Source organism: Pungitius pungitius, chromosome 6, assembly GCF_949316345.1.
Source record: "Pungitius pungitius chromosome 6, fPunPun2.1, whole genome shotgun sequence".
In the NCBI taxonomy this organism is placed as follows: Eukaryota; Metazoa; Chordata; class Actinopteri; order Perciformes; family Gasterosteidae; genus Pungitius; species Pungitius pungitius.
The window spans coordinates 16,034,642-16,062,611 of NC_084905.1; the positions used below are offsets into that span (position 1 = coordinate 16,034,642).

A 27,970-nucleotide genomic window follows, 5' to 3' on the forward strand; every position below is an offset into this window, starting at 1 on the left:
GTAGGACACAGGACAAGACTCCACAATGGATCAGCATAATACCTAATACCTGAGGTCTTCTAAGAGGATTATGTTCATTGTCCCACTGTCACTTCACCATGAGCCTACAAAATTAAAATATATTGCAAAAATGAAAAAGTAAACTTTTTTATGTTACACAACTCTACTATAAACATGTTTTTATGAAGCCTGAGATTTATTAATAATGTTTGCACAACAAACATATCAGTTTTAACTGGAACGACTCAGCGTGAAATGTTTCTTTTACATTTATGGAGCATCATTGTTTTTTATTTAAATCTTCACCGGATGGAAGTAGAGATGCACTTCTTGACATTAAAGTATGCGTAAGTAACAAACAAAGAAAAATATACATGTGGTCTTGTTAGTGGAAATGTGTTATTTTTTGCTTAAAGTTTTTTTTTTTTACAGAAAGAGTAAGTAAACAACAGACAACAGACAGGAGCTTTCATCTGTGGCTCTATTAATGACGCTATGTGTTATATTTTAACACCTTTACTCCTCACTGTTTGACCTAAGTTAAACTCAGTGTAACTCTTAAACTTTAAATTCTATCACGCTTCGAATTTTGTTAAACATGAAGAACAGTCAGAGTGACGGAAGCCATTTTATGCTAAACTTAACTAACATGGACTTTTTTCTTTTAGCTAATTAAGTTCTTCCAACTGCTCTTGTCAAGTTACTTTTAATAGTCCTCAAATATAATCAACATTTTTTTAATAATAAACTAGCACTATCACACCATGTAGCGCTAAATAACTAAATTTAATTTAAAGGTTTGTCTTGCACCAAGATTTACTCCAAATCTTGGTGCAAGACATCTCGTCTTGTCAGAGCACCAAAGATGTTTATATATAATGTTTTGAGCATATTGTTTTTTTTAAGGGATCCTTCTGTTCTGTCTTGGAGGAGATGCTGATGAAGACTTACTTTGGTCACATAGAACCTGAGCGAAGAATATCCAGAATCACACACTCATTGTACTTTTAGGATTAAATAAAAGTAATCAATTATTCTTATTTTACACATAAAGCCTTTTATGTCAATAAATCCAAAATAAATAAATATAATAAATAGTTTTTTAACAAAGAAATAATTCATGGGAATGAAAAAGGGTTTATAGCGCCTCATGGTGTCCAAATGCCCTCAATAGTTCTGAACGCTGCAAAATATGAAAAAAAGAGAAAATAAAGGCAAAGAGCTTTACACAGACACACCCACATCAGTGGGTCGTAGGTAAAATTGGAACAAAAAAACATCAATATTACAATTGTTTTTTAGGAAAAGGAAAAGTGTAGGTGTGTGTGTGTGTGTGTTTCTTAAACTCTACAATTATACTCTCATTGTGAGTTGCGTGTCTTTGTATTGCCTCCTGATTTCCAAAAAAGTAAACAGCCTTAATGAATGTGTTGAATTGAGCGAATGTCGAAAGAATAAACGGGAACTATTGATTCTAAACTGGTTTCGCCCGGACGGAAGTAGTGGTGCACAGTCAAACCACAAACACTGATGGAGAGCGGAACATTGAATGGCACGTAACGTTATCTATTAAGTTGTTATCATACCAAAGTTACATTTCATAATTCAACTTGAAGATAGTTATCGTCTCACGGTTGCTGAATAGGAAACGGAACGTCGGGACATCTGGCTTTACATTACAGAAAGCTAGCGTATATTAGCCATTTGCTAACCGTTGCTATTACCATAGGTTTCGACAGGTTTTCCTTCTTAACCGTATTTCGTTAAGCTCCTAGTTTCTTAATATGCCTTTTTAGAGGCAGCAAGGAACTATGTAATGTTAAGTTTGCTTACTTTCATCATCCTCCTCAACTTTTTTTTAAAATGTATGTATTTCTTTCCTCTAGCGAGAACATATCAGTGGGTTCTATAAATCCATTGAATTGATTGTCATCTAAGGTCATACAATCGGGTCGCCATGCCGACCGTGATCTTAATCGACGTGTCTCTGTCCATGACACGGCCCGTGTCGCTGGATGGCAGCGAGGAGTTTCAGAGGAAGAACCTGGCTGTCCACGGATTAAACATGCTATTTGAACACATGGCCTCAAACTACCGCTTGGAGTTTACCTCACTGATGGCCTTTTCTTCCCTGTGGGAGCTACTGGTGCCTTTCACCAGAGATTACAATGCACTACAGGTACATTTTTAAAAATGTCCTCACAACAGAAATCAATCTGCGGTCAAAGTCAAAGGACGTTTTTCTCTCCCGAGTCACTGCCTGAGTTTGAACTCAGAGAAAGGGAGAAAAACGTTGGAGAAGAGTAGAGGATTAACTAAACTTTATTTTTGTTTTTTTCTGCACAGGAGGCCCTGGGCAACCTGGAAGACTATGACAAGACCTGTGTCGAATCAGCTCTTAACGGAGTTAGTAACGTGGTACAGCAGGAGTGGGGCAGTGCATGTCCGTGTCAGGTAAATTGGCAGGTCCCTTATTCATTTTCATCACACCTCCTTAATAAAGGTCAGCTAATGTTTGGGCAGGGGTTTCACCCATTTATTGTTGCATGGGGGTTATGTTTATGTACCTCCTTATTTGGTCCTGTAGGTGGTGCTGGTTACTGATGGATCTCTTGGTATTGGAAAGGGTTCCCTTCGTCAATCCCTCCAATCACTCAAACATCGAGGGGATGACAAGAAGTTCCCACTGCCTTTCCCTTTCCCAACCAAACTGTTCATCATGTCTGTAGCCAATGCAGAGGAGGTACTGACTGAGTCAACAATTGATTTGTATTTATTTGCATCTTGGCCTGAACACTGTCAGTGTAAAACTGTAGGAAGTGTGATCTGATACCATTCAAACAGAAGCAGCTGGTCATTAAAAAAAAGTAGGGTGATGGAATTTTCTGGGCCTTGTTAGCTTTGAGATTGATTGAAGAAATATTTGAATGACATCAAGGAATTTAAAAAAATGAAATACTGAAATTATATATATTTTTTAATGAAGGTAGTAACAAGATCATTTACAGGTTCATAATGATGAGCAATGACTATGACATAGTGACTCCTGGAGTCATAATTTGTTGTAAGTTGTCTGTTTGTTTATATACTGTTTTGGATGAATCCTTCCCCAAATTGCGATAGAAGGGCTCTTCCGAGGACAGGAACACCACCACATCTTTTGAAAGTTTCTCTGATTGTAAATATGTGACAATGTGGATTTTGCCTGGGGGCATACTTTAAGGTGTGATTTAAAAACCAGAGTATGAGAAAATACATCACACTTATTTCTTCCACTACCACACACACAAATCACGTTAATTAAAAAAAAATAAGAACATTTACATATAGAACCAATGCAACCCCTGTCTTATGTTGTTGCAGTTGCAGATGACCGATTCCATGGACAACTTGGAGGAGTTACTTCGTCTCAGCGGAGGCGATGGACAGATCTTTACTGTGGAGGGACCACTTTGCATGAAGAGTGTACAGGCCATGTTTGGGTGTGACTCTTGCTGGCGAACAATCTAGGAAGAAATGTCCCTTTTAGTGTTTATGTTTTGAATTCAATTTGAATGATTTGTATGTCTTCAGGAGGCTGATTGATCACGCATACTCTCCCTTCCATGCTGTCCTGCACTGTGGGAACCTGTCCTCAGACGTTCAAGTGTTCCCTCGGCCTGAGCCTATTGTGATGGATGAAGAAGTGGAGCCAATGCCCCGATCAGTCAATATAGGTACTCAAGGAGCTTTGAATTTCAAAATTTAGAGTTGAAGTTGAATATATTTTCCGTCATCACATCTTTATTCTTAAACCCTTTTCAGATTTGGAAATTGTGGGCTTCATTGAAATTGCTGATATTTCCAGTCCTCCTGTTATTTCCAGACACTTGGTATTGCCTATTAATGTAAACAAAGGTTAGTGTCTTCAAATATTTGTGTTATTTAAAAAAAAAAAAAAAAAAAGATAGTTTGTGCAAAGCATTTATGTTGGGAATATTTTTGAAACCCCATTTTTATGCAGATAGTTGTTTATTTTTGTAGTGGAGGTAAACAAAACAAAAAAAATCAAACTTAATATGCAAGATTCTTTTTTTTCCAACGTGTTTTATTTATGTTGCTTTCAGATGTGGATGAAGTTGGCACAGGTACCACAGATGAGCTTGAGGAGGAACCTTCAGCCAGTCAAATGGCTGGCAAAAGTCCAAACTTCTGTGTACTTTTGCACGGCAGCCTCAAAGTGGAGGGCATGGTGGCACTGGTTCAACTGGGGTGAGATGCTACATTTAGGTCAAAGGTTAAGAGTAAAACAACATATGAAGACATGGCCTAAATCTAGTTTTGCTTTTCTTTAGGCCGGAGTGGTATGGCATGCTGTACTCCCAAGCAGACAGTAAAAAGAAATCCAACCTGATGATGTCTCTGTTTGAGCCTGGTCCAGAGCCTCTGCCTTGGCTGGGAAAGATCACACATTTGGGACCAATATCAGGTAACCCATCCACCCTTCTGGTTCCTCTGCAGACACATGGCATCAAGCCAAACCGCAAGTTGTAGGACAAAACGTTGGCATTTTCTCTTCAGCTCTTGTTTGAGTTCATATAAACTCTTGTAATGAGTTGAGTAAATCATTGTTGATGTTTTTTTTTTTTTTACTTAAGACCAAAGGCTTCTCATTGCATAATCAAGCAGTTAATGATTGACCGTTATTATTTGGCTGACCGCTCCTGATACTGACTTCACTCTGATGTCCATCCTGGTATTTCAGAGGCTGCGGAAAATCCGTATGGAGAGGATGACAGTAAAAGTCCGTTCCCTCTGCAACCCCCGGTCAAACGAAGCTACGCCCAGAACGTCACAGTGTGGATTAAGGCCAGCGGACTGCAGGTAAAGGGAGACGCACCGTATAAAAGCACCATTGTTGGTTTACGATACAAGAGAATAGGCCGTTGGTTCGAGCTGATAGAGCTCCTGATTACCAGTCGTCGTTGGTTTGTGTTCCAAAAGTCCACATGCAATGCTACGAGATACTGGACGTGGGGGTGTTTTTGATCAATTGCATGGCACCTTTCTCACGTCAGCCAAGGTCTATCATTCATAGTAATTTAACTTTAATGAAGATGTACAGTATCCTGACCCTTCCACTACGACTGTACTGACAATGTGAACATAGTCATACCTACTATCAATTTATTGACGTAAGCATAACGCTTAATCACATGATCAGCTAGAGTCTAATTCATGCATTAAGTTGTAGATTAGTTCTTTAACAATTAGTCCTCAGTTTTAGGACTGTGACCATGTTTACGACTGACGTTATTATGCTGTCTTTCTACAGACCGATGTCCAGAAGATCTTAAGGAATGCAAGGAAATTGCCAGATAAAACTCAAACCTTTTACAAGGTAAATCAAGGAAAATCTGCAAATCTTAAAACGGTATTTTCCAAATTCAACATACTGTTTTATTTTAATTATTTTTATCTGCCAGGAGTTAAACCGTCTTCGGAAGGCTGCCTTGGCTTTCGGCTTCTGGGAGCTCTTGAAGGGAGTGGCCGAGCTGTTGGAGAGAGAGTGCACCTTGCTGCCAGACTCTGCCCACCCGGATGCTGCTTTCCAGCTCTCCCATGCTGCACAGCAACTTAAACTGGCCAGCACCGGTGACTCCCAGTATGCTGCTTTCGATCACAACATTGCTCCCATGCACACAGACTTCTCTAGCTGAGCCTCATAAGAGGACCTGAAATATTGTATCCTTAGCCTGTGCTTCATGTTGTTTAAAGAAATCGAAAGGGCTGCTTCTAAAACTCGTATGTGGAACCTAAAGGAGTTGGATGGATAACTTCTTTGACACTGCCAAACATGGCACGAAAGTTACATGAGGTGTTTTCTAGGATGTTAGCTAGGATGTACATTTTTTTTGTATGAAATGTTTTCACAAATTTACATGATAACATTTTTTATTCTGTCGTGAATCACATTTAACAGAAAACCTTATTGTTGACATTTTCAATTCAGAGGAAATAATAAAGCAGGGAAGACAAAAAAAGTCTATGTAGCAGGATATTACTGAGCAGAAGTGTGATCAAAGAAAAAATAGTTTTTTCTGAAGTTGGCCAGTTAAAAAAAGTTAACAATTACAGTATTTGGGAGTTATTCATAAACTAATTACTGGACATCAAATAACAGCATCAATACCACTGCAAAAACCAATACATCTCATGTGCTGAACGTTTATATAGATCAAATTAAATTATTTTTGAGACCACAGTAAATCACTAGGACTGCTCTAACTGCCTCATGGTTTACGAGTATCATGTTCTCCAGAAATGAGCAGGCAGTAGAGGTGTTACGTTTGTTGTTCCTAATTTGCCTTCCTCTTTTTGGTACGGAAACGCCTGGTCCTTTGCTTGTAAAGATGGCGGAAGTTGATAAAGAGTCCTGAAGAGGGGAAGGGAAACAACAAATTGATATCAGATCAAACTTTCCTTGGAGATTCACACGATTAAGGTTTCACATAAAGACGTACCCAGAAGCATGAGGACCAGATAGACGTACAGGACGTAAGAGAAGCTGACCGAGGTGCCGATGGCTTTTGGCAGAGGAATGCTGAACAGTTTCGTCTTGTCAAAGATGGGAATGGATTGGATCACAGCAACAGCTACGTGGGATTGGGAGATACATATAAGTGCTTGTTTGAATTCGTACCAATTCTGATGGACATAAAAGCTCACCTTCAGCCAGGACACCTAATGGGTAAAGTGGTATCCAGATCGTGTACCGCAGCCATGTGAGGGTTTTCCACTCTGTATTGAAGCAGCCGAGCATGTAAAATGGATACCTGAAGTTGGAGCGGCGAGTTAGTTTTAGTGAGGAAAAATCCATCGTCATGACAACGCAGCCTAAGTAACCCGCCATTTCTTGTAACATCCAATGAATGCTGAGGACATCCTAACCTGGAAACTTTTGTCACGTTAAGTGTGGTGTCTGCAGTGAGAGGATTTCCACTTTGCCCTTTTAGCTACAGTGTGGTTGTTGAGTCAACTTATTTTCATCATCTTCTGTGTTACAGCAGATGGTTCATTAGAAAGCCAAGTAAAGTGACCTCGAGCTAAAGTCATTTCTTAAGCTCATTGTGACAAATGGGGCAGATGCACAGTTACCTAAAAATCTCAATGGCACTCCACAGATAGAAAACGAAGAACACAACTGGTTGGTGGTGCATTTCTTCCACGCTACCAACAATGATGAAGAGGATGAAATTCCTTCCAACCACCTAGTAAAAAAAACAAATATATATTTGTTACATTTCAAATGTATTGGTGCGGTTACAAAAAGCAGGTGTCACTGCACATCAAAACAAATGCGAAACCCCATACCTGTATAAGAGTTGAAGTAACACCTGCTCGGACAAAACCAAACGCAGCGTTGAGGACCTCCACCGCTGCCAGGATCTGGCAGAAGAACATCACGTCCGATATGGTGTAAAATGTGTCGTACAGAGAATCTGAGGTGAGAGTAGTGTTATAAATGATGGCCCTTGCTTGGTTTTCAAGAATATATTTATGAGAAAAGGAAAGAAAAAAGGTTTGAGCCCCAGAAGTCTTGTTTCCTCACCTCGGCCAAAAATTAAGAGCCGCACCGTCATGTTGACAAAGATCCACGAAAAGCCGAGAAACTGAACCAGATTATATACAAACAAAAGTCCTCTTTTCGGGCTGACAAACCCTGAAACATTTAAAGGAAACACAAAACATTGACAACAGACAATAACAACTTGCTTGAAACTCTTCAAATACTGGAACTTTTTCTGACTTTAGAGAAACAGAAATCCAATCTGAGCCGATGTGCACTCACCTTTCTCTTCATGCCTCGACGTCTTCAGCCCCTTCTTTTTGTCCTCCTTAACAAAATAATTATGCACAACACTTTTCAATCGTCAGCTTAGTTATCAATTTTGCATTCTTATTCAGCTAGACATTTTAAATGTTATCTAATGAAGCAGTCAAATGCAGAGGATGGTGTGTGTAGATGTCCCTCGGAAGCAAAGAATAAATGAAACTCACCTTTTCCCGGATCTCCATCTCAGCATCGGACTCGTCCAGCCAGCGATCAAAGTCCGGCACCACGAAGAGTGGTTTGCGATCCTGCAGCGTCAGTCTTTCCCACCAACCTCGCTGCTCTTTCCGCAAAGTAATATTCACCTGGCGCTGCGTGGACCTGTGGCTCACCTGGGGACACATTTAATGAGCATGATCAACATAACTAGTAGATCTAGAAGAGGAGAAGTAGGTAGGACCGTTTTTTAATATGGAGACATACCTCTGCCTTTACTGGTAAAAGAAACTCCAAACTGAACTCGTATTCATTTTGTCCTTTGGCACCATGGCCCTGTGCTGCACAAAAAAAGAATATGGAAATGTCACAAATCAGGAACTTCTCAAACCATTTATTGCAGAAGGAACATCATGTAATAGTCACCTTTAAAGTGAAGCACTTTTTCGTGTAAATGGACCTTGATGTTCTGCAAACAGAAACAGGCAGATGATGAGTGTACTTCCTATTTTGGAGGAAGAATGCCCCTGTGGGTGGCAGTGGCAACTCTGTGGCAGACCACCTCCCCCACAGACTCAAACCGCCCACACTGAACACCCCCGCAGACCCGCCAGTGCTTGCCACTGCCAGGAGGAGGATCTCGGCCATGCTGGAGTTAACAGTAAACCGAAATGCATAAATATATATGTATTATGTACGCATCTGTGGATGAAGCAGCGCTGCTTCATCAGGGGCGCACCTGTCCATAATTAAACTCTACTCGTGAAACTGACGTCACGCGCGCGGGCGCCTCGGGGATAAGTGTGCAGGCGTTCTGTTTCCCCAGCAGGTCCCGTCCGAATCACTCATCTATGCTCACCTGAGCGTCCGTTAGCTCCACACGCAGGTAAATGTCGTCATGGCGTTGAGCCCAGTAAACGAGAGGCGTGAGCGCCATTGTTCCGGGTGTTTATTTATAAAGCAAATTTCAGGCTGGACGGTCAATTAATCTCATCATGCAGCGGGTTTCAGAGAGGTCCCGGAAGATCCCGCGTACGCGCGCCCGCAATCCGACAACGTAGCGACGTGCTCGTGCGGGAGACTGAGCCGTCCGTTGTGCTCTGTTCTGATTGGCTGTGGGGGAGATATTTACGGAAGTAGTTTATTTAGATAGAAAGGATAGTTTTCGACCTCGTCTTAATATGCAGACACCGCAGCATGTATTTGACCTAAACACGGATTTGTCTAAGTCTCGTGGGACAACTCGTGTTCTTGTTGGAGTGACGGGAAGCGTTGCGGCATTGAAACTGCCTTTTTTAGTATCCCAGCTTCTTCATCTCCCCGGGGTGAGCTAACTTCCTCGGTGCGTGTACCGGTTGATAGTTCCTTCGACAGTTTAAACAACGCCACGAAAATACGGATATACGGAAACACCAGCGTTTAACGGAACTGAGCTCCGGTTTCCAATTCATCGTTTTTTGGTTTAAACAAGAAAACAATGTTTTAGCGTGCAAACGTTAAAAAGGAACTATCACAAGCTACACTGACCCTTAGGGTTGCCTCACACGTAAATGCCAATACACCCCCACACGGTTTTCTTTCCCCCACATGTCAGCGACCAACTCAACCTGTCGCAAGATGAAGATATTGCAGCTGTTAAGACAGCTGTTCACAACATTGTAATCTGTTACTTTAGTCATGTTAGTCAGCTATATTGTGTTTGGTTTATTTACAGAATTGACGTACAGACGTGTTCAGTTAAAAGCAAAATGTCTCAATATGATAATAGTGTATCGTGAAACGACAAATGGCCCTCAGAGATACTTTCAAAACCACATGTCCTTTGTTATTGAGCAATTCTCACCACACAATTCTGTGAAAGATGCTAATGTTTCCTGAAATGTAAGCACCGCCACATGTTTACCAAGATAAGATAAGTTACGCAACTTGTGTATAAGGTTCAACCTCTTCAGCACTATATAAATATTAAAAAGGGACTTCAAAATCCCTGTAACATTTATTCTTGTCTTTAGGTGGATGTAAGAGTAGTCACCACGGAGCATGCCAAGCACTTCTACAATCCCGCAGAGGTTTCTGTAAAAATCTACAGTGACAAAGATGAGTGGGAGGTAACAATGAACTATTTCTGGTCCTAGTGTAGCAATTATTTATTAAAATTCTTTGGTAGAGTTTCTCAAACTTGGTGTTCCTGATACGTTTTGTAACATTCCTAAAATGTGTGTTTTAACAACTGGTGTATTTTTATTAATTAACACCTGATATCAGTGTGATGCATTTCCAGCTGTGGACTCAGAGAACGGATCCTGTGTTGCACATTGAGCTACGGCGATGGGCAGACCTTCTGGTCATTGCCCCGCTTGATGCCAACACTCTTGGAAAGATTGCGAATGGAATTTGTGACAATCTCTTGGTAGGAAGTTTAAACAATTATGTGAGAACCTAGAAAATGTTTCGTCAAGGAATGACGTGTTTTTTGTGAAACAATTTCTTCTATGTCTTCTTCTTTTTGCAGACATGTGTGGTAAGAGCCTGGGATACCAGTCGTCCTCTCCTGTTCTGCCCTGCAATGAATACTGCCATGTGGCAGCATCCCATTACAGACCAGCAGGTATCCAGGCTCACAGAGTTTGGATATGTGGATGTCCCCTGTATTTCTAAAAAGCTAGTATGTGGAGATGAAGGTGGGTCTGAATACAGGAATAAACTGAATATATGAAGTGTCTTGCAACCTCTACTCTCACCTTGAGATGTCTCAAAGCAACAGAACACATTGGATCAACATATGATTCGACTGGTTCTATCTTAAAGGGCTTCCATTATATGGATTATAACAGATAACTGTTTTAGCTAGGCAAATGCATCAATGATTATACATGATTCTTGCCTTAGTACATAAACGCGATGACACGTAATACAGGTGAGTAGTAGTGTGTAGCACTACGTGTGAATATACTATATATAATATATATATATATATATATACACACACAATATATGCCATATGGTATGCATCATAATGTAGAAAATATCTTCATCAAGTGTCTTTGCGAGAATGTGCAAAAGTGCATAGAAAGTTAGTACAGGGATGTGTCTTCAATGTAGCATAACCTCCAGGCTACTTGCTACTCATGTATTCCTCCTGACAAAAGGTGATTGTGTAACTTATTCTTTACTATGTTTCAGGTAGGGGGGCCATGGCAGAGGTCTCAACTATTGTCAGTGTTGTTAATCAGTATCTTCAGAAGCCAGATTAGACATTTTCGAAAACATGTTCTTAACATTGTACAGCAGGCGGCAAAATAAATATTGATAAAGCATGATGACCTCTTCAAAATGACTTCATATCTAAAGCTCTGAGGACCTACACACCCATTCAAAATCCACAGTTTTTATCCATTGGATCTCTTTTTTTCTTGGGATTGTGTGGGTATACGGATCACTAGTTTTTGTGTCTGGGCAACATGTAAATGTGTGAAAGTTATTTTTATCTGCAGATTCGTATTAGTGTTCATTAAGCTTACTGTAATAATATGCTATTTCTACACTTGTCTGCTGGAATTGGTTGAACAAAAATAAAAATCCATGTGAAAAAAATTACTTCTCACTGTTCTCAGGTCAAATATTTATGCAATTAAAATGCGATTAATTTTGATTAATTAATTACAAAGCCTCTAATTAATTAGATTAATATTTCTAATCGAGTCCCGGCCCTAATAATATATATATTATATTATATATATATATTATATTTTGACCCTACATATTTTGACTTTTTTCACAATATTTTTTTTCCCATGACATGACTGGAATGATCTTAGATGGAGCAACCTACATGTCCCTGTCACTAATGCCAAATGCCCCAAATTTCTTTAAACCTTATCTGGGTTCAACCCTCAAGGGACATGGTGGTTCTTCCTAAATCCTTTTTTAGTTTTGGGTAACTGACATTTATAAAAAATCATAATGGGATATTGCCCCAGAGACGGATTGGTGCATCTTGGAGGATCAACCATGCTATTCATCCTTCCTGCATTGGTAAAGGCACAAGTGAGTTGAATTTGAATGTAACAGAGAATTGGAGGGTGGATGCACTAAAAAGGGTAAACAAATCTACACCCTGTGCCAGACTGTCAGTTTAAGGTTGTCCACAGGATGCCCTGAAGTAGACAAACATGTGATTGTCTTGAAAAATGCCCTCAGAGGCTGTAATAAGTTTCATATCAGTGTGACCACTGAATGAGACACATCTGCTCATCTTTACTGACTCATCCGGCCTTCTCTCCCATCAAAAAGGTGGAACCCTATAGGCTACGTAGCATGGCTAATAAGTGATTAAAAGCTTAATTAGCAATTAACATCAAATTTAGTCAATTCATCCTCATTCAAAAGATTCTTCATCATTCTTGACAATGCCATCATAACCCAAGTGAACGCGCCTTGTGTTTCTGCATAACCCCCAGGGTACCTCCGCGGTAGTGCGCTCTAGAGTTGGCAGGAGCGGGATTTGAACCCACTGGCGGCACTTACAGAGGCTTTCGGCTCCTTCTTGCACCCCTACACTACCAGTCCTGGTCACAATTTGGCAACTTTGATTCTCCTATTTAACCTTGAGCATGTGAGTTAAACCTCAAAATTCTATTTCCACATCTGGGCTTGAACCCACAACCTTCAAAGGGAAGTGTAGGGGCTTATGTCAGCAGCTCTTCCGCTGTGCTACTTCACCACACACTAACCAACCCTTTGTTTGTTGTATTTAACCTTGAGATTGCTACTCAAACCTGAAGTAAAGCCAAAGGCTCAAACCCAAGACTGGGCTTGAACCCACAACCTACAGGCTAAGGACAGTAGCTCCTCAGCTCTTGTGCTGCACTACCTCCCCATGCACAAATTACATTTTTGTTTCTCGTATTTAACCTTGAGACTGCTACTCAAACCTCAAAACTCTTTCAAAGCAGAAGTGATGTCTGCATGACGGGGCGTGAACCCACAACCTCAGACAGCAGGTTGGAGTATGCAGCCCTTCAGTTGTTCCCTTGTGCTATTCAAGCACATGCCTCATTGTGTCCGTTTCTCATATTAGACCTTGGGATTGTTTGTTAAACCTCAAAACTGTTTCAAAGTTTACAGTTTGAAGCCCTGACTGCAACCAAACCCTCCTTCTGAGAGAGCAGGTTTGAACTGAGGATCCTCCACACTTCAGCCTTCCTGCTATCTCCCTGCACTGTTCCACCACACACCTGTTGATGCTTTTGAATCGAACCTCAATTCTCATAGATTCTCAGGCTGGAATCCACAACACAACACACTTGTCTGCTGGAATTGGTTGAACAAAAATAAAAATCCATGTGAAAAAAATTACTTCTCACTGTTCTCAGGTCAAATATTTATGCAATAAAATGTGATTAATTTCGATTAATTAATTACAAAGCCTCTAATTAATTAGATTAATATTTTTAATCGAGTCCCGGCCCTAATTCTTACTTTTTTTAGAAAAAGGTCATGGTCCTTCCTGCACTGACGCGATACAATAGTCTTTGTGTCATACATAAAATAGGAATTGAAAATTGAATTGAATAGACTTGGTTTTAAAGTCGAAGGTTGGATAAAAATACATGGCAAAATACTTGACTCTTGGCAAATAGGTTTAAACGTTCTGGTAAATGTTTTATATGCTATTTTTTTCCTTAAAGGCTGATGCATTAAATGACTAATGTGGACAATTTTTGTTTTACTTATCCAGTACTTGTCCAGTTTGCCACCTACGGGTTCAGGTTGCATCTGATAAGTTTCACAAACATTATAGAACTGACTTTAAATTGTAATAAAATGTTGTTCTTTAGCTTTCGCTTTATCTACTCCGTTTGTTCTTGTTTCCGAGTTCCACTTAAGGAGAAGTGTTGTTGTGAAATATACATATCAAGCAGCAAAAGGTCCCACCCTTTGCAATGTTCTTCCTATCTAGACTACAATTAATGTTTGGAGGCCTTCACACAGCTGGTTCATGTTGTGGAATATTTCAATGAAAGCGCGGGAGAAGAGAATGATTTGTTTCTGGAGTCTTGATGAGTGATCAAAGTTGCAAAAAGTCCATTTATTGTTTGCAAGCAGGAGGTCAAATACACAAGCACGTATTACGATGCTCTGTGGAGATGGCGTCTTCGAGAAGTGAAAATGCTGAGCTTTTATACACACACATGAAGGCCATCCTCAGTGGCAGGTATGAAATGTTGCAAACCAAGTTGAGATAAGAACCAAGGTTAAGATGGGAGTAACAGTTCCTCTGTTCGAGCATTTGTGAGAAAGCGTCACAGCTGCAAAAAACAACTTTTGAATCTCCCCTTTCTTCTCACATTACTTCAACAGAGACAATAATCACCCTTTTAGCACAAGACTATTTTATAACATATTTTACCATTACATTCACTCCCCTCAATCTGTTGCTGTGCGTTTTACTGTCCTTTTTACTTATCCAGTACTTGTCCAGTTTGCCACCTACGGGTTCAGGTTGCATCCGATAAGTGTCATAAACATTATAAAACTGACTCTAAAGGGAAATAAAATGTCGTTCTTTAGCTTTCGCTTTATCTAGTCCGTTTGTTCTTGTTTCCGAGTTCCACTTAAGGAGAAGTGTTGTTGTGAAATATACATATCAAGCAGCAAAAGGTCCCACCCTTTGCAATGTTCTTCCTATCTAGACCACAAGTAATGTTTGGAGGCCTTCACACAGCTGGTTCACTCCCCTCAATCTGTTGCCTCTCTTTCTCTCTCCAGTTCGTAAGACCTCTTTATCTGCATGCATAGCCTCACACAAATACGGACAACCATCACATTCCAAAACCTCATACCCATTGTTGAGATCCATTTAAATATTCAAAAATGACATCAAACATCTTTAATGTGACATTAAGGTACAATTTCTTTGCTTAAAATCCCCAAAGTCCTTCCCTTTCGTCCGGTACCATTTTCAAGCACACACCTAGGAGAAATTTTCAAATTCGTGCCAGGAATCCCCCAAGTTCTGGGAAGCAACCATATATGGTTTAATTTAGGAAAATATCTTATTTTGGGTTAAATGTATAGAAAACTTTAAAGGCACCAATATGTAACCACAGGACTGCTGGTTAACTGGTTTGCAATTAACAGGTGATGGATGCCTAAGGCTTTAGAAAGAATAGAAACGGAACAGTTAGATGTAGATCTTTTTAAACAGGCACCCACACCCACCGCCAACTTGGACTTTCGCCTTTTTCCTCGCCAGATGTCTTTGACATCTCAACCACAGCGTCAGAAACGCCTAGTGAAGTTCACAGCAAACACTTCTGTTTAGTTTGATCTTAAAAAACGGTACCGTTACAATGTAATGGAGAGGCTAAACCATCAAAATGCATATTTTATGTTATGTCAAGATTTTGTGATTTCCCAAATTGTCCCTGGCGAAGCTTTAAATTCTTGAAACGGTATGTACTATGAAAAGTATTTTCCCCCTTACTTGGTATTCTTATTTTTTGCCAATCTGTCACACTTCAATATTTCAGATGATCAAACGAATTGTAATATTAAAGAGACGTTCACAGGTGGACTTGCTGGAGTGTTTTGGGTGATTGTCCTGCTGCAGAACCACAGTGCTCTTGAGGCTCGCAAGGTCATGAACTGAAGGACCGACATTCTCCTTCAGGAATTTCTGGTTTAGAGCCAAATTCATCAAATATGGCAAGTAGTCCAGGTCTTGAAGCTGCACACCTCCCAAAAGGTTTAATCTTGTCAGTCCACAGAAGGCTGCCCAGAGGTCAGGCTTTGCTCAAAAGTCTTGGGGATCATAAAGGTGTTTTTAGACAAATGTGAGATGAGCTTTGTGTTCCTTTCGGTCAACAGCGGCTTTGTTCTTAGATGCCCTCCCATGGATGCCATGTTTGGCCAGTCTCTTTTTTTATTGTTGAGCCGTGACCTCTGACCTTAACTGAGGCCAGTGAGGCCTGCAGTTCTTCAAATGTTGTTCTTGAGTCTTTTACGACCTCCTGGTCGTCGATGCACTCTTGGAGTAACTTTGGAAGGCCGGCCGCTCCTGGAAGATTCACCAGTGTTCCAAGTCATCAAACTAAATATGTTTGATGATCTTAAACATTTAAGTGTGACATATATGCAAAACAACAAAAACAGCAATGGCAAATAAATGTGCAATGTGCTTAAACCAACAGGTTCTTTAGCAAACTGGTCTTTATGTACCTAAAAGTCAAAGCATACATGTGCTGATTAAATTAAATAAAATGTTTATGTCAACAACATTGTTCTGGTTTGAAATACTTTTTCTAAAGGGCACAACAGAAACATCTCATCTGAGGTTTGTTTTCCCAAGATTCAGTGAAGTAGGGTCATTTGGTAAAGTTTTATTCATTTAATTTAGACAATATTTCTGATTGATAATTTGGCAAAACGTCCTTACAATAAAGCGGTCTAGTCAATATTCATAATTTTACATTGGGCTCTTAACCATGACTGGAAGCACCAATGGTCAAAATTGATGAAACCCACCGCTGACATAGTTCCACATGTTTATCTCTGTGAGAAAACCCTTGATCCTAACAAACCCGTCTGGATTGTGTCAAGAGAAGACAGAAGGGAAGGTCAAACCGAACCAGACAATGTCTTGTTTATGTATTAGTGAGAGGAAGCAGATGGTAACAACTGTCTTTGTTTAGTTCAACTGTAAGGAACTCAACCTTGGAGATATGTCTTCTCTGTATTATTATTATTATGTTGAACAAGAAGTACGACACAACACTTTCAAGATCGAAATATTAAAACATGGTCATCCAGAGAACCAAAACAGTTGCAAAACAGATTCACAAACATAACTGTTGATATAAAGATTAAGATTATATTATATTCCTGGTCACATGAATAGCCAGTAAATCTTTAATTAAATGTATTTATTCATCATCAAGCTGAAACATGCCTTTATTACACAAAACCTTTAAATATTTCTTCCCTGGGACGGCCAACTCTTCCTTTAAAAGCAACATTGGTGCAGCTTGTGTTTTATTTGTCTCTCCAGAAAACAGTTGTAATATTTTATCCCAGTTTATTCTGTTCCCACCAAATCCTAGAGAGGCAGAGGCAATTTGGTTTGCAAATAACCTGAGGCATTAATACTGTTGAGCTGTTGAGGTTGCAGCACATGGAGGCTTGTGAATGGCTCTGCAGACAAAAAAAAACAATCTTCCCTGAACCATAACTTGTCTTGCTGCTATTGGCTGCTGAGGGATCCTGCCAACCATGCCAAACGAGCATTACATCAGCCACACAGATAAGGGCCGTGTTGTCGAAACCTTGGACAGCCTGCAGGTGTGTCTCTGATGTGAATTACTCTGTATTCCCGGGACATTCTGAAAAAAATCATCAAAGCTACAAAGAGGTGTTCGGATGTGCTTTCAAAACTGAACGTGTACTACTTTTGATTACAACAACTCTGTAATTAACAAAGTCTCCAAAAAAATGCGTATAGGCCTACATTATGAATATATACTTTTGGAAACAGAGGTGTGGTGGAAATGTGTGGATTAAGAAATCAAAAAGTAGCTTAAACTTGTTTGTGATTAAGTATTAATTACTAACTAGAATATAGAAAAATCAACACAAGCCGTAAGTACCGGCAGAAGTAAAATGACTCAATTCAGCTGAAATGATTGTTCTCTCTCCCTCAGAGGAGCAGGAAGATCTGACAAAGCTTCTTGGGGAGAATAGGAGCTTTAATACACTTCGGAGAGGTTTGTGTTGTCCAATCAGAAGACCCCCTGCACAAAAGGAATTTCAGTAGGAAACACAGATGTCGTAGGAAACCCCCCTTGACCCTTCCTTAATGTGACCCAGGCAATTATGACGGACAGAAGGGAAGACAACAAATGATCAATAAAGGGATTCCAGCTGCAAAAACAGGATGCCAGCGTGGACTAGTTTAGGTCACAGGTTTCCCAAGAAAGGACACACACTGGGTTCCTGAGAAAGTCCCAATGTGCAGATGAACAAATTCTCCCCCAACAAGAGGCTTACGTAACAAAATATAAAAAAGTGAAGCAGCTTTATCACCACAATGCTTGCAATTAGCTCAGTTACTTAAAACAAAGCCATTACTGCCAGGGTCATTTTTTTATTCCATCACTCCCTTCTGCTCCTACACTTATCGTCTTCTCCTTGACAGTGCATGAGCGCATGTATATTGGTCTCATGTGTCTTTGGAACTGAAGCAGCCTCTGGGCTCACCGTGTACTCTCTAGCCTCTGGGAATGTTCAGCGGTGTTTCATCAGAAACTACATCCTGAGAGATCACCTGATCTCCTCCCTGTGTCACCACTCCTCACCTTATTGACTTTAAGCGGTAAACACGCTACAAGAACCTGTCTTGAACGTGTCACATATTGGATTTCATATATTTATGATGTGTAATGAGTAAAAACTCTATGTTGCTAAAAAATGTAATTATAAAGTGTTAGCTATTAGAATAAATAGTAATAATAAATTAATCATTATAATGAAATATGAATAATTCAAAGTAAACGTCCTAACAGCTGGTGCTCTTATATCACTCTTTTTGATGGACCCATGAGAGAGAGATAATTTCTTAAATCTCATTAAAAATGATCTGCTAAATGTCACATATTATATTGGTGTTTTTATGTATTAGATATTTAACAGTGAGTGAAGTTTCATAGAAGGAAGTAACGTTCAACAAGACAGTGCTGACAACTATGCTGTCAGGAAAATATTTGCATATCAGTAAATATGAGTCAGGAGATAGTCGTTTCATTTTGTGTAATTATTTACTAACTTAGCTACTGGCCATGGATCCTGGAAAGAGTCTAGATGTTTGAGAATATTGGACCTTTTTCACGGCCTGTGTATTTACCTTCCAATCTCTAGTACTGTAAGCATTTAATACATCATTTTCGCCTGTAAGATTCGTGTTGCCGCACCCACAGTGCACACCGCTCGCCCCTCGATGCGCCGTGTTGGTTGGCCTCGAGCTGTAACGCCATAGTAACTGGAAATAAGGGAGATGCAAAAGCGCTCTGTGGGGAAAAGTTCCTGCCTCCCCTCGTCAGTCAAACCCCCTGGCGTGTGTCTCTTTACCTGCGAGGCCACAGGGACTAATGAAGCTATACCAACTTGTCTAGACTACACTGTAGCAGTCCCTCAAGACATGCAAATTACACTCCAACTCACAGGTGAGGAGGGACCGGTATGATGCAAGTGCAACAAGAAATTAAGCCAGTCAGAGGTGAGTCAAGCAAGTGGAAGAATTTAGCCTTACAATAATACTTGCTTGCCTGTATATCAGTGTGGTGACCTGCCGCTGGATCAAACATTGCTTGACTTGTGATATACTGTAAATGAACGATGTGGTACCCCCCTCGACTACGGGATTCTGGACAAATGTGGGGCAATTCTTACTGAGTTAATAGATGACCGGATTTCAACTCTGATCAACCATTAACTATGCGAGGTCAACAAATGGTGATTGTGCGCTTGTCCATGCCAGCAATATGTATATATAGACTACTCATTTTTTTTTTATCCAGTACTTCATCCTTTTGCTCTACAATTGGGAACATTCACCCTTCACCCAGTCTGGATGTCTGCATGAATGGTGATCATTATTTGGGGATAAACAACAAATAAATAAAAATGCATGGTTGCCAACAAAACGCTTGGAATAACCTGCAATCTGATCTACTTCTGTAGAGCAAAATAGCCATAAAAGATGATTTCATAATTTTGGTTAGTGAAAAATCCACGGATGATCCTGGTCGTATCTGTCAATCCGTGAATAAACTGCGTTCCCTTAAAACTGCATCAGCATCTAGGTGGCTGCAGATCGTTATAATAAGATAGAGCTTAATGATAGTGGAAAAATGTCAAGCGGGAAAACATCACACGTGAAGACAACGCGCCATGGAGAGACGGAGGGTGGGACTCCGCCTATTGATCAAAGTCCATCCTCCTCCCTTTTGTCTTTTCTTCAGTTTGTTAACTTCTCCAAAAGCCGCATGGACTCCGTGTGAGCCGCCCAAACCTCCTGGCATGCCGTCGCTTCATTTCGTTGGATTCTGGCACATCCGGACTGAGTCGGTCCGCCAACAAGCAGAGACTTTCCCCTCCTTTCCCTGAAGCGGAGGTTTCATGGAGTTTTTTGGGAAATCATTAATTGACAGCACAAGATCGAGGTAAGAAACCACGTTTACGGCTCAAACCAAACATAAAAATAAAAAAAATCCAAATCAACAACGGATTATGATATCTTCCGATCGTGTCCAGCAAACACACAAATGGGTGTTTTCTCCAGGAAAGCAGGAGATAGTGTGGAACTATTTACCGTGGGGTTTTTTTAGCCCACAGTGTGGTTTTAGTTTACCGTGGCTTGCGACGCTTTTGCTGCGTGTATGGAAATCACTTGCGCTGTGATCGAGCTTTTGCACATATATTATTTTCATATTATTTGCGTTTAAAAAAAAAGAAAAAAGAATGTGATCAGGCCGGTCATGCAGGCACGGCAACAAGCTCATGTCTTTCTTACGTACTGCGCCCCACAAAAATAAAGAGGACATGGGAAGAAGACGCCTTTTCTTCTCCGAGTTTAAGTTCCCCTTTTATGTTTGTACCTTAGTCATTTTATTGCTTTCTTTGAGACTGCCGCCGGAAATAAACTTATTTTTGTTGTATGAGTCACGTGATATTGTCCAACTTGTCTTGTCCTGAGAGCCGATAATTAATCACCAGATATTAACTACATACTTAATTTCTTGTCAACTCCTTTTTTCCCCCCACGTGGGTTTAAAGCTCAGCCTGTCAGTGTGGACGGTTGCTTTCGCTCTTTACATAACCCTTTACCCACAGATCTGGAAATGCATACATCGCACACACAAAAAACAAAGAAACACACACACATACCCTCCACACAGTGCAGTTCTCAGCCCTTCGCAGTTTCCTCCATGCACATATGTGTGCACCACGTTTCCCTCATGCAGATAGGCCATCGCTTTGTAGCGAGCTGTCAACAGGATGAACCGCCTGTGTTTGGTCCTAATGAGGGATGGTGTTTAGTTCAATGTCCCGTGTATTATTTTAGCTTTATGTATTTATTTACAGCTGCATATATATATATATATATATATACACACACATATATATATGTGTGTATGTATGTATAACTTGTATAAATTGTATATTGGCATTCTAAATTTGGCTGTCTGTCAAAATCCTCCTAAGCCAAACTGGTAGTGTCAAGCAGGTTGAATTGCGCACAAGCTGTTGCATTATGCTGCCTTCATGTGCCTGTTGAAAAAGACAAAATAACAAGTCGAGAAAGATTTTAAAGGTGTAAAAAAGGCTTGCATTTTTGCTTGTTGATCTTCACCGATGTTCTAGTTTATCTGCCTGCATACTAGTGTAGAAAATGCTTCGATATAGGAGAAGTGTATGAAAAAGGAACTGGGGTATGAGTCAGTTTGTGGTAATAAAGGGAAGAATTGAAAGAAACGGTCTACTGCGATGTTGGTTCTCAGACCATTAACGCAAGATAAGTACACGACTGATGAGGTGATAAGCTTCTATTTTGAGCCAGAATGAAGCTCATCGGTGTGACTGTGATGACACAACTGAAACGAGCCACTATAAGACCAATATACTTACAATATTACTCAAATGCAATATCACATTGATTCAGTCCCATTGTGTTTTGCAGGCATGACCATTATTTCATCACCACAAGGGTGGCTGGTTTGTTTATTGCAAAACGATCATATTGGCAATCGGAAACCGATACAACAAAATTCCTTGCAAAAGTGTTAAGCTGTACAAATCATCATCACACTTTTATACTCCTTTGCCGCATTTTATTTTCACTTTTCATGTGCATCACCTGAAAAGGGTTTACGTGATAAGCCACAAGTTATGTCATGTTCATGCCTCAGGGCAGTTATGATCTAAAGTTTTAGTTATGACTCCTAGTAGTTATGACCTCTTAAAGTCTGCTCAAAGGGTTTTTGACTTTCTGTCCTACATGATGTCTGCGTTGTTTCACGCTAAATAGAAAGATGGATCCTCTCAGACCAATTTTGCATAGGTATTAAATAATGAATGTCAGTGTCTAATTGTTGTTATTATATTCACAGGTCTGAAGCTACTTCATTGAACCACAATACCAAAGGACCATATGATGAGCAGCCAGCCAATGCCCACCGTTGTTGACCCGGTGTTTCGAAGCAAAATGCCCCTATTAGACGGGACCATAGCATCCACAGGACTGTCGAAACCACAAAATATGTCTGGCTTCCTGGGTAAGCAGATGCTGCAGTACGGCGGGGCGTACTTCACTTATGATCCCAGAGGAAAGGACGCGGCAGGATTCACTTCTTGGAGCAACTCAAAGACCTCTCTGGTCGATGCCAGAAGTCCTGTGAGTCCCCTTTCTGGCATGGATAGACAAAACCACATCATTTACAGGCAAGACAGCAATTCCTCAGAGGAAGGCCATTGCCTTTCTTCCCCACTGTATCATGCCAGAGTAAAACCGGGCTTTACATTATTCGCTAAAAGTCCTGGGATCAGCAGTCCTACCGCTGGGGGGTCAGCGGCTCAAAGAAAACCAAAAACTGGAGGTGAGAATCTATCTCCCACATCTGAAAACGCTGTTTACTTAGCGATTCCTAAGCCAGTCTATGTGCATAACCCCTGCTGTAATGAACTGGGTTGTGTGATGACACAACGATACAGCCTGGAACAGGGCTCTCCGAGGATGCCAAACACTGTGTATGAGCACGATTGGATGCAAACAGATAGTCACTACACAGAGAGACCACCCATCCAGAGGAAAGCACAAGACAGCGTGCCGCAACAGAGAGGTTTACAGATGGAGTCCAGTGGCGAGAGACTAAAGAGGATGACTGAAGGGACGTGGAGCCCAGGTAGAACGAGGACTTTTCCTGGTAGGATTGACCCCAAATACAGCAGTTATCCATGCACCCCGACTCGCACACTCTTAGGTTCTCCAAGTGAGCACAGCCAGCATTTACAGACCTCCCCCAGAGGTTACCCTAGCTTGTACCCCTCCCATCCCGTATATGAGCATATGACCTCAGAGGTTTATCGGGAACATTCTCCCATGACCAAATATGGCCACCTACCACAGCACCCAATGTTTTACTACGCTCAGGCAAATGCAGAGGTAGAGAACGGGACACAGTTCAAGCAGAGAGAAGATGTGCCTGTTATTGTTAAACACACACTCCCAAACACAAGGGAGCAGTACATCGGGCCTCCGTTGTTTCATGGTGAAATACCATTGCCAGGCACTGAAACATTGCCAAATCATGCCTTGATGCAGGCTTTTGACTATTCATATTACGCAGTTCCCAGATTTAATTTAAATGCAAGCCAACTCAGAGCCCCACTGAAAAGGCAACATAGTTCCCCTGGCGTTAATTATTCCCCATCCAGCCAATACGTGGAGCACCCCATGGCCTCTGCAACCAACCTACACAAGGAAAAAACCAACTCTAGCCTGCGTGTTGGCCAACCACACACCAACTCACCATTGCTACGCGTGGACCAAACCAACTCACCATTGCTACGCGTGGACCAAACCAACTCACCATTGCTACGTGTGGACCAAACCAGTCCTGCCAGACGTGAAAGCCAAGCTGGGGTCTCACCATCCAGCATACAGACCAACAGATTTTTTCACCCACTCAACAGCCTGCACATTGACCGACCTGTCTTTCCACCAACTGGCTCGAGCATGGACAGAAGGATGGACTATTCCGCTTATGATGCCCAGGTTACGTGCCCAAAAATGGCAAAAAGCCTTCCTGTTTCGCCAGCTGCATGGCCGCCCCGGTCACCCCATCACAGTTCAGATCGAGTCCAGGCAGCTGTACCTCATTGTGCAAACGTCCGAAAAATAATTTATTCCCCGGCCGCTGCAATAGGAAATAAACAGGATGGCTCCGCATCCAGTTCAGGCCCTGCTGCTCTGAAAGAGGGCCCGAAGAGACGTCTTTCTAAATCCCCTTCACCAATCAAAATAAAGGAAGAGGATAGGGATCTATGTGAGGTTGAACTCCATAAGAAAAGACAAAGGGTGAAAATGGCGAATGGAGAAGTAGGAAATAAAACGGACTCTCCTCCAATGCCAGTAATTGACAATGTCTTCAGCTTGGCACCTTACAAAGTGTACCTGCAGGCATCTGGAGAGTTATTTCCAGGCAGAATCGGCCAATCAGCTGAGCAGCCTGACAACAAAACCAAGATGGACCTTAAAGCAAAAATGCCCAATCGAGGTGAACAGCAGTCTGTGCTGCGTCTAGTTTCCAGAACAACGTCTGCAGGTATTTACACAGAGAAGAAGCCTGCTGAAGAGATCTTTGAACCCAAAAATATTAAAGTGGAAGAAAAGGTATATCCATTAGATCCCGATGGCGAGAGATACTGCAGCAAATTAACAATCAAAAGAGAAACCGAAGAGACTAGTTCATGCAACAGCGAACCAATGTTGGTGATAAAGAAATGTGAACCTGATGAACTTGAAAGTAAACCCCCATTAGCAGATGAGAAAGTAACTTCAGATGAGTCCAAACCTGGTGAGGTCACGGCACCGGTCTGTCCTGAGAACTCGTCTTCTCGGGCTGATGTAAGCACACCGCCGGCGCAGCTGGTCGTCTTGCAGCCCAAAACCGTTACTCCACCTCAACCACCTGAAAGCAAACTCGATTTTAGAAACATTCCTCCCCAGAGTCTGAAACTTTCCACCTACAAATTATTCTTTTGTGACACAAAGCAATCTTCTCCGGCTCCTGCACAGCCAATAACCCAAGTTCTAGTCCGCAAGCACTTCTTTGAAATGCACCATGCACTCTGCAAGTTGGTGTCCGACTTAGTGCTGGCTTCTTCAAAGCAGGAACTGCGAACCTGGCTGTCTCAGGTGGGACTTACTGAAGCAGCATCTCCTCCAACCAAAGTCCAGAAAGTGTCTTGTTTGTTGGGGGTAAAAGCCAGAGAGGTGTGGCTCAATGAGGAGATGAAGTCTGCGCTCCACACGGTGCTGGAGAGGATGAGAGAGTACACCGCCCAGGACCGCTGTCCTTTCCCACACGTCATGCGGACGGGGGCCGTGTTCCTCCCCATGCTGGTGGTGAAGGAGCTGCTGTTTCCCACGGTGCAGGGCAGCTTCATCGACCAGGTCCTGCAGGAGCACAGAGTGGAGCTGCGGCCGACCACGCTCTCCGAAGAAAAGCTCCTCGTCCAGTTTCACAAAAGAGCCTGTTCCTCCAGGCTCAGGAGACTAATGTCCCTCAAACACCTGCCTGACATCTACGCCGACGTGGTCAACCTTTTGTATCACACCTGTGTCTGCAAACACCTGGGTGAGTGCGTGTTCACTTCAGAGCCACCGAGGTAATACTATGTGAATACCCTTCAAGTAAAAGGCCGGTTTATTTTGGTCCTTGTTCTGTCCGTTTTCCAAATGAATGGCACTCTAGGGGGGAACGACTCTATCTATGTATCTTATATCGGGACAGACTAATTGCAGGTGTTGCAGTAAGAAACAGTTGTTGTTTTTTTACCACAGTGCTGTGCATACACATGTATTAACTGAAAACCTTTATTACAGTGAGGATTTTTCAATACTTTCAGCACTTCAGCTCGGGGTGCAACACATTAAGTCAATTATGTAGAGTCTATTAGTTACAAATGTCCCTTTTCACCTCAGTGATGAGTGTATAATAGTGTGTGAAAAGTATGACTTGACTTCTAAAAAAACTACGGTTCAGGTGTAGCTTGTTTTAAATGTTATTCATGATGGGTCATAAGACTGTCGAGGATACATCACATGACAGCCTACTTTTCCTGTACAAATACAAAGATAAGTCTGGTTTGATTATTCGGCCATGTGACATGGTCCGCATGACTGTCAAAGCAACCGTTCTTCCTACATTTTTTGCATATTTCTGGAAAAATGTGACCAATGGATTCTATAATAAAATATTATATTTTGATGGACATGGTTATTCCTAGTAATCTTTCGGTAATTAAATTTATCATTATTATATTATTTCCGCCATATTGGCCCTTTTTATAAAATACAAGTCACATCAAACCTTAAATATTCAATATAAAATCCATTTATTTTTTGCAGAATCAACCTCACCTGATGTCCAAAAGAAAGTCCAGGTATATTTTTTTTTTAATGTTGTCCGGCAATCTCACTGCTCTTTAATTTTTCTGTTTTACAAAGAAAAAGACACTTTTCTGCAAACTTTCAGTGACTACTAACCCTAACTATTCACAAGAAATTGCATGATCGCATTATGCTTGCTATGCTGGGTGGAGGTGAGGGTGCTAAGCTGGGCAATGTGTGGAACAATCAAAACTCTCCTTCATGCTTTTGTAAGACCGCATTGGTGGACCTCAACGATTGTGAAGCAGGCAGTTGGATCACATTACCGGAGGAAGGAAGTGAAAGCGTGTCTCACACACACACACAGAAAGGATTGTGGAACCTTTTGAGCAGATGAGAAGATGGGTATCTTCGTTCCTTTAGCTGACCAGTTCCATCCAAAAAACCTGCATCCGTTCTGTTTAGTCATAGAGGGAAGTGAGACTGAATGCTTCGTGCTGTAAGAAAACAGGATTGAAGGCGCAATATTCCTTTCTTTGAATTGAAAAGTTACAAAATCTGTAGTCTTATTCCCAAAAAGAGGCTCAGTGATCTCTTAAAGCGACCAGAGAGTTGTATCAATTTTACTCAAGCAAGAATGAATAGTGCATTTGTCTGTGCAACTTTCAGTTGTACATGTGGTCCTCTAGGAAGCGTTTTTGGTATCAGTATGGTGTGTGTGGGCATAACTCAAAACAAACTACAGTGGCCACGTTCATCATTGAGAAGAAGCATGACACCCTGTGCAGGGATTTGGCTCATTTCAGTGTTTTTAAATAGATCACATACAACAAAGGAGGGCTTTGGCAGAAGGGAATAAGCTACTTCAGGCTTTGGTTGCACAGACCACGTCATTGTTGGCTCTAGTATTTTCCTGGGATTTGTTAATCACATTTTTACATTGTTACCTTCAAAACATCCATATTTGACTTCTGCTAACGGGGCTCAATCGGCTTTCTGCCCACTGCAGACATTGACGTTTCACAATTATGGTGAAGGGATCATGCTGTCCACTCACCAGTTCTGCTGAATAAATATTTTCTCATTGTTGTTGAGTCCTCAATGTGCGCTATGGGAACATCCATTTGTCAACATGTGTTGCACTTTGTGGTTCGCTAGCTTGCCTTTTCTTTTAGGAATCATATGTTGAAATTCATTTGTTTTATTCACATTTCTTTCAGTCACGACTCTTGCTCACCTGCTTCTACATTCTTACTAAAGGGATTCTTTTGAACTCAACAACCACATTTTGATGTGTCTATTAGTCATTCTGGCCTCTCCTAATTGCTGTGTTGCAGGATTAGAGGCGGATGACCCTGATGACGGAGAAACGGATGACGGGGGCGAGGGGACGCCTGGCCGCAGGAGTCCTGCGTTTTCAGACATCACCGCCTCGCCCTCAGAATCCCGCCAAGCGAGACGTCTTGAGGACCATCGCAAGAACCCGAAGAGAAGAAAAAGCAGGGTGAAGACCAGTTCGAGGCGTATGTTTCTGGACAACAGCTTGTCAGAGAAGGAGGAGGCCGACGACCCAAAGCCGCCCGCCGGTGGAGGTGCTCTGGAATCGCTAAGTGGTCATCAGTGTGAAGACGATCCAGGAAGTGACCGTTGGGTTTCAGAGCAGGATTCCTCGCTCATTCCGCTAGGCACCACGTTAGAAAAGTCCTGGATGTGCCCTATAACCTGCGACGGGGGCTCTCCATCTCCCAGTGACGCCGAGGCCGAGGAGCTCT

The 27,970-nt window shown here is 41.4% G+C and overlaps 4 protein-coding genes across 4 annotated transcripts; 3 read left to right on the top strand and 1 right to left on the bottom strand.

Annotated features, from left to right (window-relative positions):
- Positions 1-1,605: 1,605 nt before the first annotated feature.
- Positions 1,606-6,037, top strand: ints14 (integrator complex subunit 14). The gene is made up of 11 exons (XM_037451675.2): positions 1,606-2,179; positions 2,347-2,454; positions 2,588-2,743; positions 3,364-3,482; positions 3,574-3,716; positions 3,805-3,897; positions 4,107-4,251; positions 4,335-4,468; positions 4,745-4,863; positions 5,315-5,380; positions 5,466-6,037. The coding sequence occupies exons 1-11, from the start codon at positions 1,958-1,960 to the stop codon at positions 5,697-5,699; spliced, it is 1,539 nt and encodes a 512-aa protein (XP_037307572.1). The 5' UTR covers positions 1,606-1,957; the 3' UTR covers positions 5,700-6,037.
- On the bottom strand, positions 6,033-9,067 carry hacd3 (3-hydroxyacyl-CoA dehydratase 3). The gene is made up of 11 exons (XM_037451676.2): positions 8,889-9,067; positions 8,456-8,498; positions 8,297-8,370; positions 8,041-8,205; positions 7,832-7,877; positions 7,592-7,702; positions 7,354-7,481; positions 7,138-7,250; positions 6,709-6,815; positions 6,504-6,635; positions 6,033-6,415 (listed from the first exon to the last, which is right to left on the bottom strand). Exons 1-11 carry the CDS (start codon positions 8,964-8,966, stop codon positions 6,339-6,341), a joined length of 1,074 nt encoding a protein of 357 aa, XP_037307573.1. The 5' UTR covers positions 8,967-9,067; the 3' UTR covers positions 6,033-6,338.
- An 18-nt stretch (positions 9,068-9,085) lies between these two features.
- ppcdc (phosphopantothenoylcysteine decarboxylase) lies at positions 9,086-11,635 on the top strand. The gene is made up of 5 exons (XM_037451677.2): positions 9,086-9,354; positions 10,042-10,137; positions 10,311-10,439; positions 10,542-10,710; positions 11,213-11,635. The coding sequence occupies exons 1-5, from the start codon at positions 9,211-9,213 to the stop codon at positions 11,281-11,283; spliced, it is 609 nt and encodes a 202-aa protein (XP_037307574.2). The 5' UTR covers positions 9,086-9,210; the 3' UTR covers positions 11,284-11,635.
- Positions 11,636-19,862: 8,227 nt separating this feature from the next.
- c6h15orf39 (chromosome 6 C15orf39 homolog) lies at positions 19,863-27,657 on the top strand. The gene is made up of 4 exons (XM_037450374.2): positions 19,863-20,247; positions 22,195-25,443; positions 26,217-26,251; positions 27,536-27,657. The coding sequence occupies exons 2-4, from the start codon at positions 22,236-22,238 to the stop codon at positions 27,539-27,541; spliced, it is 3,249 nt and encodes a 1,082-aa protein (XP_037306271.2). The 5' UTR covers positions 19,863-20,247; positions 22,195-22,235; the 3' UTR covers positions 27,542-27,657.
- Positions 27,658-27,970: the final 313 nt, after the last annotated feature.

Coding starts and splice junctions, on each gene's coding strand:
- ints14 (XM_037451675.2), top strand. CDS start 1,958: ATGCCGACCGTGATCTTAATCGACGTGTCTCTGTCCATGACACGGCCC. Junction 3,898..4,106: donor GCCTATTAATGTAAACAAAG/GTTAGTGTCTTC, acceptor TGTTGCTTTCAG/ATGTGGATGAAGTTGGCACA. Junction 4,864..5,314: donor TTAAGGCCAGCGGACTGCAG/GTAAAGGGAGAC, acceptor GTCTTTCTACAG/ACCGATGTCCAGAAGATCTT.
- hacd3 (XM_037451676.2), bottom strand. CDS start 8,966: ATGGCGCTCACGCCTCTCGTTTACTGGGCTCAACGCCATGACGACATT. Junction 8,499..8,888: donor TGGAGCTAACGGACGCTCAG/GTGAGCATAGAT, acceptor TTCTGTTTGCAG/AACATCAAGGTCCATTTACA. Junction 8,371..8,455: donor AAAAGTGCTTCACTTTAAAG/GTGACTATTACA, acceptor TTTTTTGTGCAG/CACAGGGCCATGGTGCCAAA.
- ppcdc (XM_037451677.2), top strand. CDS start 9,211: ATGCAGACACCGCAGCATGTATTTGACCTAAACACGGATTTGTCTAAG. Junction 10,138..10,310: donor GTGACAAAGATGAGTGGGAG/GTAACAATGAAC, acceptor ATGCATTTCCAG/CTGTGGACTCAGAGAACGGA. Junction 10,440..10,541: donor GAATTTGTGACAATCTCTTG/GTAGGAAGTTTA, acceptor TTCTTTTTGCAG/ACATGTGTGGTAAGAGCCTG.
- c6h15orf39 (XM_037450374.2), top strand. CDS start 22,236: ATGATGAGCAGCCAGCCAATGCCCACCGTTGTTGACCCGGTGTTTCGA. Junction 25,444..26,216: donor CTGTGTCTGCAAACACCTGG/GTGAGTGCGTGT, acceptor TATTTTTTGCAG/AATCAACCTCACCTGATGTC.